A 12850-nucleotide genomic window follows, 5' to 3' on the forward strand; every position below is an offset into this window, starting at 1 on the left:
GAGTAGTTGTGTTCACCATTGGTAATAAGACTGTTGTGCGTTTTCTTGCGCCTTATTGAGACAGGGAAGTTTTCTTTTGCCACCTTTTTCATGGGCCCTGACATCTAAAATCGTCTCGCTGCCCTAGAAGCTATTTCTTTGTTTTCGGCTCTCATCATCCATCTCACCGAACAAAGTGGATTTTAGAGGCCTTATAGTTTACTGTCTATGTCTTTGTTGACAAACTATAAAGCAGGTACCTTCACAACGTGATCCTTTGTACTGCGCCTGGCAATGACACTTGAACCCATTTTCCGTCTCAATGCAATCTCCTCCATGTTGACAAGGATTAGGCCGACAGTGGTCTACTTCTAAAGGTGGAAAGAATTTTTTTTCGTCAAGTTAGTCTCATAACTTTCAGAAAGCAGTGAACTTGCTTGGAACAAGTTAACGATTTTAAGAGATTAAAGCAACGATCTTGTTAGTGAGCAAAACCGGGTTCATGCTTTATACAGCAACATTAATAAATTTAGCAGCGTGCAAACGACTGAAAGAAACTTCTCGGAAAAAATCTGCTTTGCTCGGATGTGCTTAAATTTGAACGTGTGGTACGACAGTCATGAGATTGAGCGGCGCAAAGTCGGTACACACTACTAAGCCTGGGAGAATTAAATGGTAGGAAGCCGTTGACGTTCAGAGGACGAAGTCGATTATATATGTATACAAACGTTGCCTGCTTTGCACTGCCGGTGAAGTGTAAAGTCTCAATCATTGTGACTTCATTCTTACCGTCACAGTAAGAGCCTTTGTAGCCTGATGGACAGACGCACTTAAAACCACTGTCATGCTCAATACACTTGGCACCATTCTTACACACGTTCGGCTGACAGCTGTGTCGTACTACGGAAACAAAATAGTGTTTAGTATCCAGACCTTATGCTGCTTCTTACTCTGGCTTGAAAGTACCTAGTAACTGACTAAAAAGGGTGGTACTTCATGAGATGTTTGCTCAGCAGATGTCAATATAGAAAGCTAAGCTAAGTTCATGTCTTCCTTCTTGAAGACATGAACTTAAAAGAATTGTCCAAGGAAAAGTTGGCAAATCATATAAGAAACAGAACTATATGGAAATCAGATAAAAATTCCAGAGACAAACATGATTGCATTTGGAATGGAAAGCCAAAATAAACTTTTTGGTATTGAATAATCCAGCGCTTCCTTCTGAACTTCTATGTTATGTTTTTATGGAATATCTCTTGCGTTTGACCAAGGAAATCTTAGTGAAGCGAATAAGCATTACGAAAATGAGTTTTGTGTTCCTGTTACAACAATTCAAGTGTAGTAGTAAAGAACCCGATTGTTAAATACAGGAAGCTACCATTGTGTCTTCGAGGTAACCTAGAATTTCACTCCATTTCAGTCAAGTTCCAGACTGTTTTGACTCCTGCACGTGAGCGTTCCTCATTCGTAGCCATGGTAACAAGCAAGAACTTAAAGGGACAGTATCACGCTATTTTTAGTAACACATTGAAAATCGGAAAGACGCTATTCGGTTGATAGCAGCCCAAGATATAACGACAAAATTCCATTAAAAGACTATCAGAATGGAAAGAAACTATCTACTGATATTTTCGCCGGCAGATGACCAAGATGGAGTGGGGTTCAAATTTCAAAACGTCTGGCGGACGTTTTGAAATTTCGCAGTTGTAACGCACTAAAATCGCCGGTTGTACTATATTTTGGTTCAACCTTTCGTCTTAGAATCACTATTAATATTTCTTTAAATTAGCGATTGAGAAATTAACTAACGCAGTGTTCAAAGTTTAAATTTAGTGAATTTTGGCCAAAAATCTCCCATGATACTGCCCCTTTAAAAACACTTAGCAAGAGATAGGTAACTTTTTAGACGGATGTTTAACCAACATTCGCCATCTTAAAGGCTACAAGCTATTTACCTGTACATGTTTTGCCACTGTATCCTACTTGACACAAACACTTAAATCCGCTTTCCGTTTCAAAGCAGGTTCCGCCGTTGTGACAAGTGTCCGATTGGCAGGGACTTCTTTCTGTTGAATAAATGCAAAGCACTATCAAGTAAAAACTTATATTTTAGTTCAAATGGGAGCTATTTAACAATTTCATCCCAACAGTTCACCAAGTCGACTTGGTTTCACGGTCAATGTCTCGAGGTCAAGGTCTGTCAACAACCGAGAGAACTTTTCCGGCAAATTTCTATAAAAAATTTAGACGCTGAAATACAGAGCGGAACCCCACTTTACAAACACCCGCTTATTATGGAAAGTTGTGTTTATCCCGACGAAAAGTTCATAGATTTTCTTCTACATTAGTCCGCCTAATACCGTCCAATGGACACGTTTCTGTGACCTGAGTGACACGCTCTCAGTCATACAAAGTTAACCTCACTTTACGGACACTGGTTATCTGCGCACTGTACTGTCTAATGTTCCGTCCCTCTGGCTGAACCACGAACTAAAAATGCCCACGCATAGCAGAGTCATTTTAAATGATCGCGTTGTCAGCCGCGTTTCAAGAAGCACTGATAGAATATTAATTTTAGTGCGAGACTATTTCTAAATGAGGCTCCTTCGGTTTCAACTCAAGTTACAGTCAAGACATTAAACATCGTTCTGTTCTTTAAAATTGTATGCTGAAGTCTTTGTATCGATAAAACAGGTATCCGTGGCCTTTTTCCTAAGAGGCCGCCGCTTAAAATGGGAACTTTTACGTGTGCCTTTGGCAGCCGTAGTAGCCTGTTTTCATTGTATTGTTTTCAGGTCAGTTGCCTTCCTTGATTATCAAGGAAAAAGTACAATTTAGGCCATTGATTTAAAGCTAGCTCATTTCTCCAAGCCGTGAAACGCTTCGATGATTCTGACAGCCCGGATAGGCGGACAAGAGCTCTTTTAACACGTAAAGGTATGCTATGCATTAACTCGACTAAGATGATAACTAGGCTATCCCGGCCATCCCCATAGGGCCTTACACATTACCGTTCTTTACTGAAAAATTCTGGAATGTACCAAAGAAAACTTCTCCAGTAAAAGAAACAACTTTTTCATTTATTTGATGTGACTTCTCTATTCGTAAGATATGAACCGATAGCCTACGTAAAGGCGCGCTTTGTCATATCTATGGTCTGACTTTAGATCATAGCTTGGCCTCCCCCTAAAGCTCAACGACGTTTTGTTAACACGGCACTGAACAAAAAAAACTGACAAATTGAAAACAACCACTGCAAATATTTGGTGGCACCACATTGCTCTTGGAATGGTTTACAGGATTGACTAAAAAACATTCAAAAACTCATTCATAATTCATAACTCCATTGACCTATCAAATGGTCGATGAAAACATCACGTGCAGTGAATTTAAAACCCGATAAAACCTCCTCCTTATTAGCATGCGGTGTTTAATGTTTTTCTCGTATGCTAATTCCCAACGTTCACAAAAGCATGATCATTGTTTTGAACTCTCTTGACACACGCTTTTTCAGGAATGTTTTTGAAGCCGTTCAAAAACCTCGCAGCACGTGTTTTATTGGGTCTAAAACCACTCGGCTGCGCCTCGTGTTTTTAAATCCCGATAAAACACTGCTGCTCGTGTTTTAAACATTATATAGCAGAGCAATGAACAAACAACAGAAAAAATGGACCCAGGCGTGAAACAATAGAGCTACAGGACCAACAAAATTAGAGAGAACTCTGTAATATCTGAATATTTAAACATTAAAAGAAGCCCAGGATGTTTAAATGTGCCAAGTAGTTTAAACAGTGTATCTGACCTTCACAATTGACTCCTTTGAATCCGATGGAACACCTGCATTCATATCCTGCACCACCCATTGATTCGATGCACGTCCCTGCATTTTGGCACGGGTTTTGTAAACACCTGTTCTGCGTTGCTGCAAAGATGATTGTGTATGTGAAAAAATGGTTGTGCTTTAATAATCGAAATCCGATTAGAGGAGAGTACATTCAAGATAGTCGAAACAATGGAAGGATCACCGTTAAGCAACCATTGGTCAAACCAACAAATTTTTATTTATCATTTCACATTCACATTAACATCAAAGTGTTTAAAAATCGTAGGAAAAGGATGCTATTGGAAAAAGCTTTTCAACATAAAGTGATTAATGCATGTACTCAGCGCAGCTGTGAATCAAGCAACGAAATTGAACAGTGGTGGGTTCAGAATTATAACAAAAACATTAGGCAAAGGTAGGAAACACATAATTGTGAATAGTGCCTGCACTGAAAGTGAAACGGAAAATTGAACGCCGCAGAGACAATTTTCTCCATTTTATTTGCATATTATTTAAGATCGATTTTTGCTCGATATAAGATTATCCCAAAAAGTATGATCCTTACTATATGTTGCCACTGGAGATATTCAAATTTGTCATCGTGATTTTCCAAGAATTCAACTTACTCTATGTGATTGTTACAATGAGGTTACAAGATCAGTTACATATTCGTCAGTTTAGAAAGATCTCATCTAAAATTAAGAAATATATTTGGTACCTGCACATGTCTGTCCAGAGTAGCCCGGTTTGCATATGCACTCGAAACTCCCAGAGGAGGTTTCGATGCACCTTCCGTCGTTAAGGCACGGGTTTTGAGAGCAGCTTTCTCTTTTTTCTAGAACGAATTGATTTAAAAGCGTTCAGTTTCCTAATCTCTTGTAACGTTTTTCGTTGTTTTTCTACCAAAAGCGCTTGATATAATCGCTTTAAAGACTGCGTCGACTGAAGACTGAAGTTAAATAATGGTAAGGCCAACTAAGAGATAAGCAGGGGAGTATTTGCATATGCTTAGCTTAAGGTACCTTCACAGCTTTTCCCACGAAATCCATGTGGACATGTGCATTCGTAGTCAAACTGCAACTCAGTGCACGACCCTCCATTTTTACAAGGATTAGGATGACACCTGTTTGGCTCTGGGGAAACCAATGCGAACACATGTATTAATTATTTTAATAATCATAAGCGCAAACATGTTGGATATAACCTGGAATCTAATTTGAGTTTCAATGAATTGTTTGCATTTTTTATTTAACCAAAACCTTTTCCACAAACTGATGAATTGTATAGATGTATCAGAGCTTTTTTTTTTCCTTTTTACATTCCTTGGTGGAAGCGTAAACTGATTTCACAAGATAAAAACAACCAGTAGGAGACATAAATATATAAAAATAGAAATAAAAAAACTGAAATGATATAAATGTCCCAAATCATAATAAAAATTACATGAATTTAAGACATACAAAAGCTAAAAGAAAAATTAAATATTAATTTATGTCCTGGAGACCGAGTGCGCCAAAGATTTTCCTAAAAACCTCAAGAGACGGTTCCGCTTTTAATCATAGTTGGAAGGGAATTCCATAGCTTTGCTCCACGATATTAACTTCTCTTTCAAGTTTTCCGTCGGTGTTGGATTTTTGGAATGCTAAATTAAAGCTAGAGCCTCTGAGGTTGAAAGCACTGCTGTAGCAAACTAGGTTAAATGTCTCAGTGAGGTACTCAGGAGCTTTATTGTGCATAATTATGTGCATCATAATCGCAGCTTGATGATGGCGATGGATTCTAAGAGTGTCCCACTAAAGCATCTTCAAAATATCGGCTGATCTAATTTCCAAGTCACTTTGAGTGATGATTCGAGCTGCTCGATTATGGATTTCTTCAACTCTTTCTGATAGGTCCTTGTTTAAACCTGCCCAAACTATGTCCCAATAATTAAATAATGGAAGAATCAACGATTTATAAATAATTGTGATTTAAATTTCTCTTGGAATAAACAGTGTAACCTGCTTTAAATCAGCAAGGCCTGCAGATATCTTCTCAATATTGTCTTCGTGGTTCGAACGCGTCAAATGTTCGTCAATATATACACCGCCTTAAGATTTATCATTCTTTACTCTCTTTATCGGAACATCGCCCAATTTGATTCGGAGGAAGAATGTCAGCCAAATTCACTTTTGTTGATACCAATCTGTTATTAAAAGTCAGTTCCTTCTATTGATTTCCTTGCTTTGTTCGGCCTGTCCACATGTTTTGTTACAGTGGCTATGAGATAAGATTATGAGTTCTTGTGAGTTTGCGACCTGTTTAAGAAAGCCTGAAGCAAGGTCTCAAGTCAAGCGTACTTGCAAAATGATTTATGCACTTTATGCGACCGCGAATTGAAATAGTAGCCAGCCGACATTTGAATAATTGTTGAGGAGTTATGTGGGCGGCTATTTGCTTGTCATTTTCCCTCGGTATGGACGTTTCCATCTTCGGGAACAGTGCTCTTGTTTTGACTGAAATACCCGTTGGGTGCTCAAAACCATCAGGTGTTTGTACACATAGAACAAAGATGATCGACCGACAAACTAGTCAAAAGGATCACAAGGAAACAATGTGTGTAACGATGCCTTAGCTATCCTTCTGATTCATAAAATGAGTTGGAGACAAGAAAGTTGTAATTCGCTTTAGTGGAGGCAAACATTTCGTAAAGAAATAACGTGTTGCGTCCATTTGTTTTAGTAAAACAGTGATTGATCCAACTGAGTTAATTGAATGGAATGAATTCACTAAGCCGTTTAATTTGTTTTACAGAAAAGCTGGTTAGTGACAGTTTAAATAGGTTAAATAAAATACAAATGCCTTTTCGACATACCTTCACATCTTTCACCTTTCCAGCCAATGGAACAGGAACACTCAAAACTTGAACCTGAGACTGTACACTGTCCATCATTGTGACAGGGATTGGGTAGACATGGGTTCCTCTCTGGGTCACCATTAGAGGAAGAAAACATTAAGGAAGCATCAGCACTCACAAACAATACTTTCGTAAGCAGGAAAAGGCTCACGAGAAACATCGATTTCGCTACATAGGTCTTCGCCGAGTAAAACAAACAGAAGGAAATCCTTGAAGCGTAAAATTTCGTTAAGGGTGGTAGGATTTCGCTTTACGGATTGCTAGACAGTTGCCATGCCACATGCTTGCTCATTGAACTTCTCTGATTACATCAGCGGAAAAGAACGACCTTTTTGTCGTACTTAGACGGGTCAATGACCATCTTTTTGATTGAATGTCGCCAAAAGGGGTTCTCCTAGCAGGTGGAAGTATTCACGAACTGCTCTGTGAGCTTAAAGGTCATGATTTCTGGTCATTCGATTGGACCAGCGCTTGCCCGTGTGACTTGACATTCTGACTACATACCGTTTCCAAACTTGACATCAAATATGTAGTTTGTTTGGGTTAAAAACTAAACCAAAGCCAATTTAAGGGTTCTGTTGTTCTCTTTTTTTGAGCTGTAAAACATCAACTAAAGCTGTATCTTTCTTTTTAAACTTAAAGCCCGTAACAGTCACCTAATGGCTTCCTATTAAAGAAAAACATTTCACAGGGAGGTCTAACGTGTATTATAAAGGAAATTCTCGATACTAGCGTTCAAAACATATCGTAAGAACCTTTTTTATTGTTCAAGGTGACAAGTGGCCATATCAGAAAATTACGACATAGAAAAGCAACATGAATAGGTTGATTGGCGAGCTTGTTCAACCGGGAAAAAGATAATTGCAACAGATAATTTACGTAGGATAATAAAGTTAACTAAAGACAAAGCCCGAGACTCAACATAAAGTTATTTTTTCTGGCAACGTATTGTTAAAGTCGGCCTCATTTCAAACCATTTTTAAAAATGACTATACACAATGATCATATTCCATTCATAATACTGATTCAATTTTAACTGTCTGGGTATTGATTACACTTATCGACCAAAATATTTGTCATGGCTCTCAAATACAGTAAATATTTTGGTAGGAAAATAAGTCGCAATCTTTTGAAGCAATCAGTTTAGCATTGTACTGTGGTTCCCGATGAAACTGGTTTTGCTTAGAACGCAACAATTCCCTTGAACTTAGATCTCTTTTTTCCTGTTACGAATTTAATCAGCTCTAGGCAGACAACCCGAAAATGTAGGCAGAGCTCTAACAATTTCGTCTCTTGTGATCCGAAATCTTTTCTTGAATTTTCAAATCATACATGATATATGCGTTTGATCTGTTTGGAAGCTTTGGCTGAAAATTTAAGTGGGAATAGAATTCAAATGGAATCCCGAATTTACAAGCAGTTGTTAGCTATACAAAAAATGCAAGCCGTTTTGTTTTGGTATTTTTAACTAGATGTTTGTCCCTCCGAAAACGAAAGGAATTGGCTTTCCCGTGTTACGAAATTTGAGCTGATGTTCTTCTGAAGAAAACTGTAAAAATTTATTTAAAATTAAATCCGATTTTCTAAGGGGATTAAGGCCCCCCGAACAGATATCTACCAAAATGAACTGTTTGGTGTCCCTGATTTGATTGGTAGACAACAGGTTGTTGTGATCATTCAAGTGTCATTGTTTCCGTGAAAGCTAGCTTCACATTGCAGAAATTAACAAAAAAAGGGGTCTTGATAGACGCTGTGATGACCATTTTTGGGAATAAAGTAATCAGGTAAGAGTTGACATTGATAGTTGCATTTTTCTTCTCGTTCAAATTCTAAACGTATTCTGAAATAGTTTATACATGCTAGGTATAACTCGTTTAAATTTACTCAGCTTATTATATGCTGTGTATAGAGACACTATAAATCACCAGAGAAGAGATTTGGACAGACTACTTTTTAACAAACAAAGCGCTACACTTCTTTGTAAGCTTCTCTAAATTTATGAAGGATTTCTCGTGGGCATTTGGAAAACTGTTTTGAAGATTTGATTGATTTTCTGCCAGATTTGATAGTGTTAAATTATTATTGTAGCTTGTCAATGACTTGTAGTTAAATCGTTCTTTTAATGGTTTATCAATCTAAGAATTTGCATTAAACTTACCCCGAAGATAAACTCGTCCCAGGAATTTGTATTTAGACAAGAAATTTGTTTATTGAACTGACAGACTAGTACTGTGAACTGGCTAAAATTCACAATGCATTGTAAACAGGGTGGAGTTCAGCTGCCCTTCCATCACCTCTAAGAAGCTGCTAAAGAACTAAGAGTCCAATTGGTTTGATTTCGAAAGAAAAATAAGCGGACTGGGAGATATTTTTCAAAACATATCAAACTGTAATTTATGATCACTGTCCCCACACAAAGTCCAATAAATATTTCGTCCTCTATTGCCTTTATATTTTCGAGGACAGTTAAAAATCCCAAAGGGTCAGTTATTAAAAGACAGTTTAGACGATGTTTGGCCAACAATCATTTACTTCATCAACAATCATCTGCTTCTGACGGTAACAAGAAAGGCTGCACTCCAGACCAGAAAACTATTTATCTGCTTAAAACACTACTTATAAATAGATTTGGAGGCCTGCTGATAGTCTTAAGCTGCGGCCTAAGTTAGACTCTGTTTGAAAAACTGGTCCAAAATCTTTAAGGACGGCTCTGCGGCGTCTAAAACTGACATAAGACCTGCCTTACACAAGCTTTCGTCTTCCAATTTGAATTGCGCTAGTATTGCAAGACTATTATAAGATATTTGTACCTTTGCAGCCCTTTCCTGTGTAGCCTTTTCTGCAAATGCATTCAAACGTTTCTCCAAGATTGACACAAGACCCTCCATTGTGACAGGGATTTGGCAAACAAACACCACCTAAAGGCAACGGGAAGTAATCAAATGTAAATTATAAGAAGGTGAAAAAAAAAAAAAACTAAAGTTCTCAAAATTGAATCTCACTAATTGACCATGCTAGATGGAACTAGGAGAATTAATACTCTCCCCTAGGATGGGGAACTAGTTTATCGTTCGGTTGTTTTTAAGTATTTTGCAAGGCTCTATTTCAGTCTATTGGTAAACATTCTGTCTGGGTAGAGTGTCGTGCCTCGACTAACTCTAGCTCTTGCGACAGGCTACTCTTCACCTTGTCGATAAAAGCCGTTTGAGCATTGGCTGACCTCGTCTACCGAAATTTCAACTTAATTCCTGATTTCTCCAGGGGTATTTGTTAAACGGAGTTTTCGTTTTTGGAGTGTTACACATACGCACAAATTACAGAAAATGGCAAATCCCCACATCGCCGAGCAACAGGTTGGGGTACGAATGTGGCTTGGGTTTGTAGCTGGTTCTCCTCCCTAAACCAAGAGCTTTTTTCTAGGTTCTTCGGTTTTCCCTGCTTCCTCCACAAATAAAGTCTATTTCCAAATTCCATTTAGACGAAGAGCCACTCTGTGGATGTGTCACTGAAATTCCCTAATTTTTTTGTTTGTTATTTTAAGTGCGGTCTTCTTATTAGAGAGTGACCAGAAACAGTGTCATCCTCAGATCATGATCTCTGACGGGAATGCTATGTTCTGTTTAACAGTTATTCCACAAGCACGCGTTGGATATGAAATGATAGACAGGTATAATTAACCCTTTTCCAACAAGCGCTAGTTGAATACATGTTTTATTAAGAACCTCGCTATTTGTCGGGCATTGAGTAATGGCTGATATCGCATAACCGCTAAGCCAATCAAAGCGCTGGAATTGTATTATGCAATGATACAGTATTTAAAAATACAGTTATTCCTCAGGATTACGTTAAGTTTTCCCAACGATTTCCTTATATGCCGTAATTGTTACAATTTACCCTTATATAGAGAGGTAATATTGAGAAACGCTTCTTTTCAGTCTTAAGTTAAGTTGGTGTTTCACGTGTAAATTTTAATGACAAGTCAACATTTGACAAATTTTGTATTAGCTCCTGGCCTATGTGAGACAACATTTGTAAAGTTTACCCTTGAACAATCTCCTTGTTAAAAAGGCTGTCTTTTCAGTTCTTAATTATGTTCACGGAAAACTTGCTCAATCTTTACACTCTTACAAGCAAAAGTTGTCAAAACAATCATGAGAAAACTTGCTCATGTGCAACGAGTCTTAGTTTCGAGTCTTTCTGCCAAAGGATACTTTTTAAAGGGGAGTTTTGAATGTTTCTTTACAAGGATATATGTGAATTGCCGACATGACAAGATTATCAAGCTTTAATCCCAGCAAATGTTCTCTTGTCTTCAAGGTGAGCTATATAATTGGGCACTTGTGAATTAGTAAGGTACTTGGCAAAAAGATAGGGTTAATTAATATACAATGGTAAGTTAAATTCACTCCTAGCTCCGTAAGCCAGTGATTAAAGCGGAATGGTTAGCGATAATCAGAACAGCAGATTTATTTGCTTGACTAAAAAATAAGCCATAACACATAACAAAAGCAAGATCACTTTTGCAGGTGCTGTAGCTGCGTTGTGTAACACCGCAAAATTTTGGGTCCATGACAATTCTGAATTTCCGATCTTCGATATATGAAACGTCTCAGACTAAAAATTTCCCCTTGAAAGTAGTTTTGATACTAAAGGCTGGTAATAAGTAGTTTAACGGAATTATCACTGTTGAAAACTACGATCCTTACTTCAACTGAGAAAAGCTTCATAAATTCAACTTATTATTATATGAACTTGCTAAGAATTGGTTCATTTTATGATATCATTGAACTTCCGAAATTTTTTTTATTAGATTATTAGTCATTTTCTATTGGATATATGAGCAACTTTTGTCTTCAAAGACTAATGTACTAACACCTAATATTTGCAAGAAAGATGCGCTGGTTTAAAGGAGATTTCAAATGTTTAGAAAATAACCCTTTTGGACAAGCGAATGTAGTGGTTTTTTTAAATGTCACTAAACTACGTAAAATTAGTTTTCTGTAACATGCCTCCTATATAAGCTAAAATAATTTACCCTCATAACAATTTCCGCTATTCGCTAGAACAAACTGTTCTTAATCGGTTATAAGCAAACCATTTCCAGACAATGTCGAAGGCGGAACTCTAAAAATAAAGTTAAAAAAAAAAAAAAAAACAACAACAACTTAATCTGCAGAAAATCGCGGATTATTCGGTCTCTGTCTCTTGAAATTTAGTTTAATTCTCGAAGTAATCACCATTTTTATTTACTCTTATGGAATTTAATTTCAATAGTTGTGGTTGAGCTAACGCTTTATTCGATAAAGTAAAACAGAATTCAAACTGACCTTTATAGCCGTCTTTCTACATAATAACTATAATAACTGAGTGAAATACAATAAGAAAGGAAATAAATGCGAGATTCGATAATCACAGAGCTTCGTCCTATCAAGAAATGGTCCATTGTACCGGATCAAATTCGTCACCTCACTTGTAAACAGAAGTCTTTTGTTGTTTTGTGCGCTGAGGGACTTGTGCCGAGAATTGGCGAAGATGAGGTGATGATTATCGTAAAAATTCGAGGTGACAAATTAGCTGCATTAGGGTAGTGTGGCGCGGAAAGCTGCGTCGTTGTACATAATCGAATTTTACAGCAAAAATAGCAATCGGAGGGATCACAACTAACCAACTAACTCATTTGTATATATTTTGTTTGAAAAGAATCTAGAGGAACACCGCTCAGTATTTCATTTTCGGCCCGACTGTTGCCCCTCACCTCCGATTTCAGATCTTAGCAAACGTTCTTACCTCTCCGGTCGAAATCCATATTTTATCTTGTTCAGTTTGATCCAAAGTATTTTGGACGAGTCTATCAATCAAGGATTTCTGTTTTTGAGGCTTAATTCTTGTGACATCGAGAACGCATTGCTTAACTGAAAGTTTGAAAACTATCGCCGATGGCGTCAGCTCTTGGCCTTTTTATCCACCTGTACTCTTATTGACAATAAATTAGCAGATTAATTATCAACTTTACAGGCGATATTAGCGTAAAATTAGTTAACTAAGTATGATATTTTTTCATAAGTACCTCTTGACAAAAGAAAATATTGGCATTGCCTTTTCAGTGAGGGGGAATCATGTTAAGTTCATTCTAAATGTTCTCTGATAACCAA

The 12850-nt window shown here is 37.4% G+C and overlaps 1 protein-coding gene across 5 annotated transcripts in view; it reads right to left on the minus strand.

Annotated features, from left to right (window-relative positions):
* Window positions 1-12850, minus strand: part of LOC146458634 (uncharacterized) — a 49212-nt gene that overhangs the window by 35413 nt on the left and 949 nt on the right. For all 5 annotated transcript variants that reach the window (XM_085090436.1, XM_085090434.1, XM_085090435.1 and 2 more), the window contains exons 2-9: window positions 9509-9616; window positions 6657-6767; window positions 4825-4935; window positions 4521-4637; window positions 3782-3901; window positions 1935-2045; window positions 769-879; window positions 240-350 (exon numbers count right to left, since the gene is read on the minus strand). In XM_085090436.1, the coding sequence (XP_084946562.1) occupies window positions 240-350; window positions 769-879; window positions 1935-2045; window positions 3782-3901; window positions 4521-4637; window positions 4825-4935; window positions 6657-6767; window positions 9509-9616 (900 nt within the window). The remainder of the gene's footprint in view (window positions 1-239; window positions 351-768; window positions 880-1934; window positions 2046-3781; window positions 3902-4520; window positions 4638-4824; window positions 4936-6656; window positions 6768-9508; window positions 9617-12850) is intronic.

This window comes from Pavona decussata, unplaced genomic scaffold (assembly GCF_977016875.1).
Source record: "Pavona decussata unplaced genomic scaffold, jaPavDecu1.1 SCAFFOLD_232, whole genome shotgun sequence".
NCBI classification, from domain to species: Eukaryota; Metazoa; Cnidaria; class Anthozoa; order Scleractinia; family Agariciidae; genus Pavona; species Pavona decussata.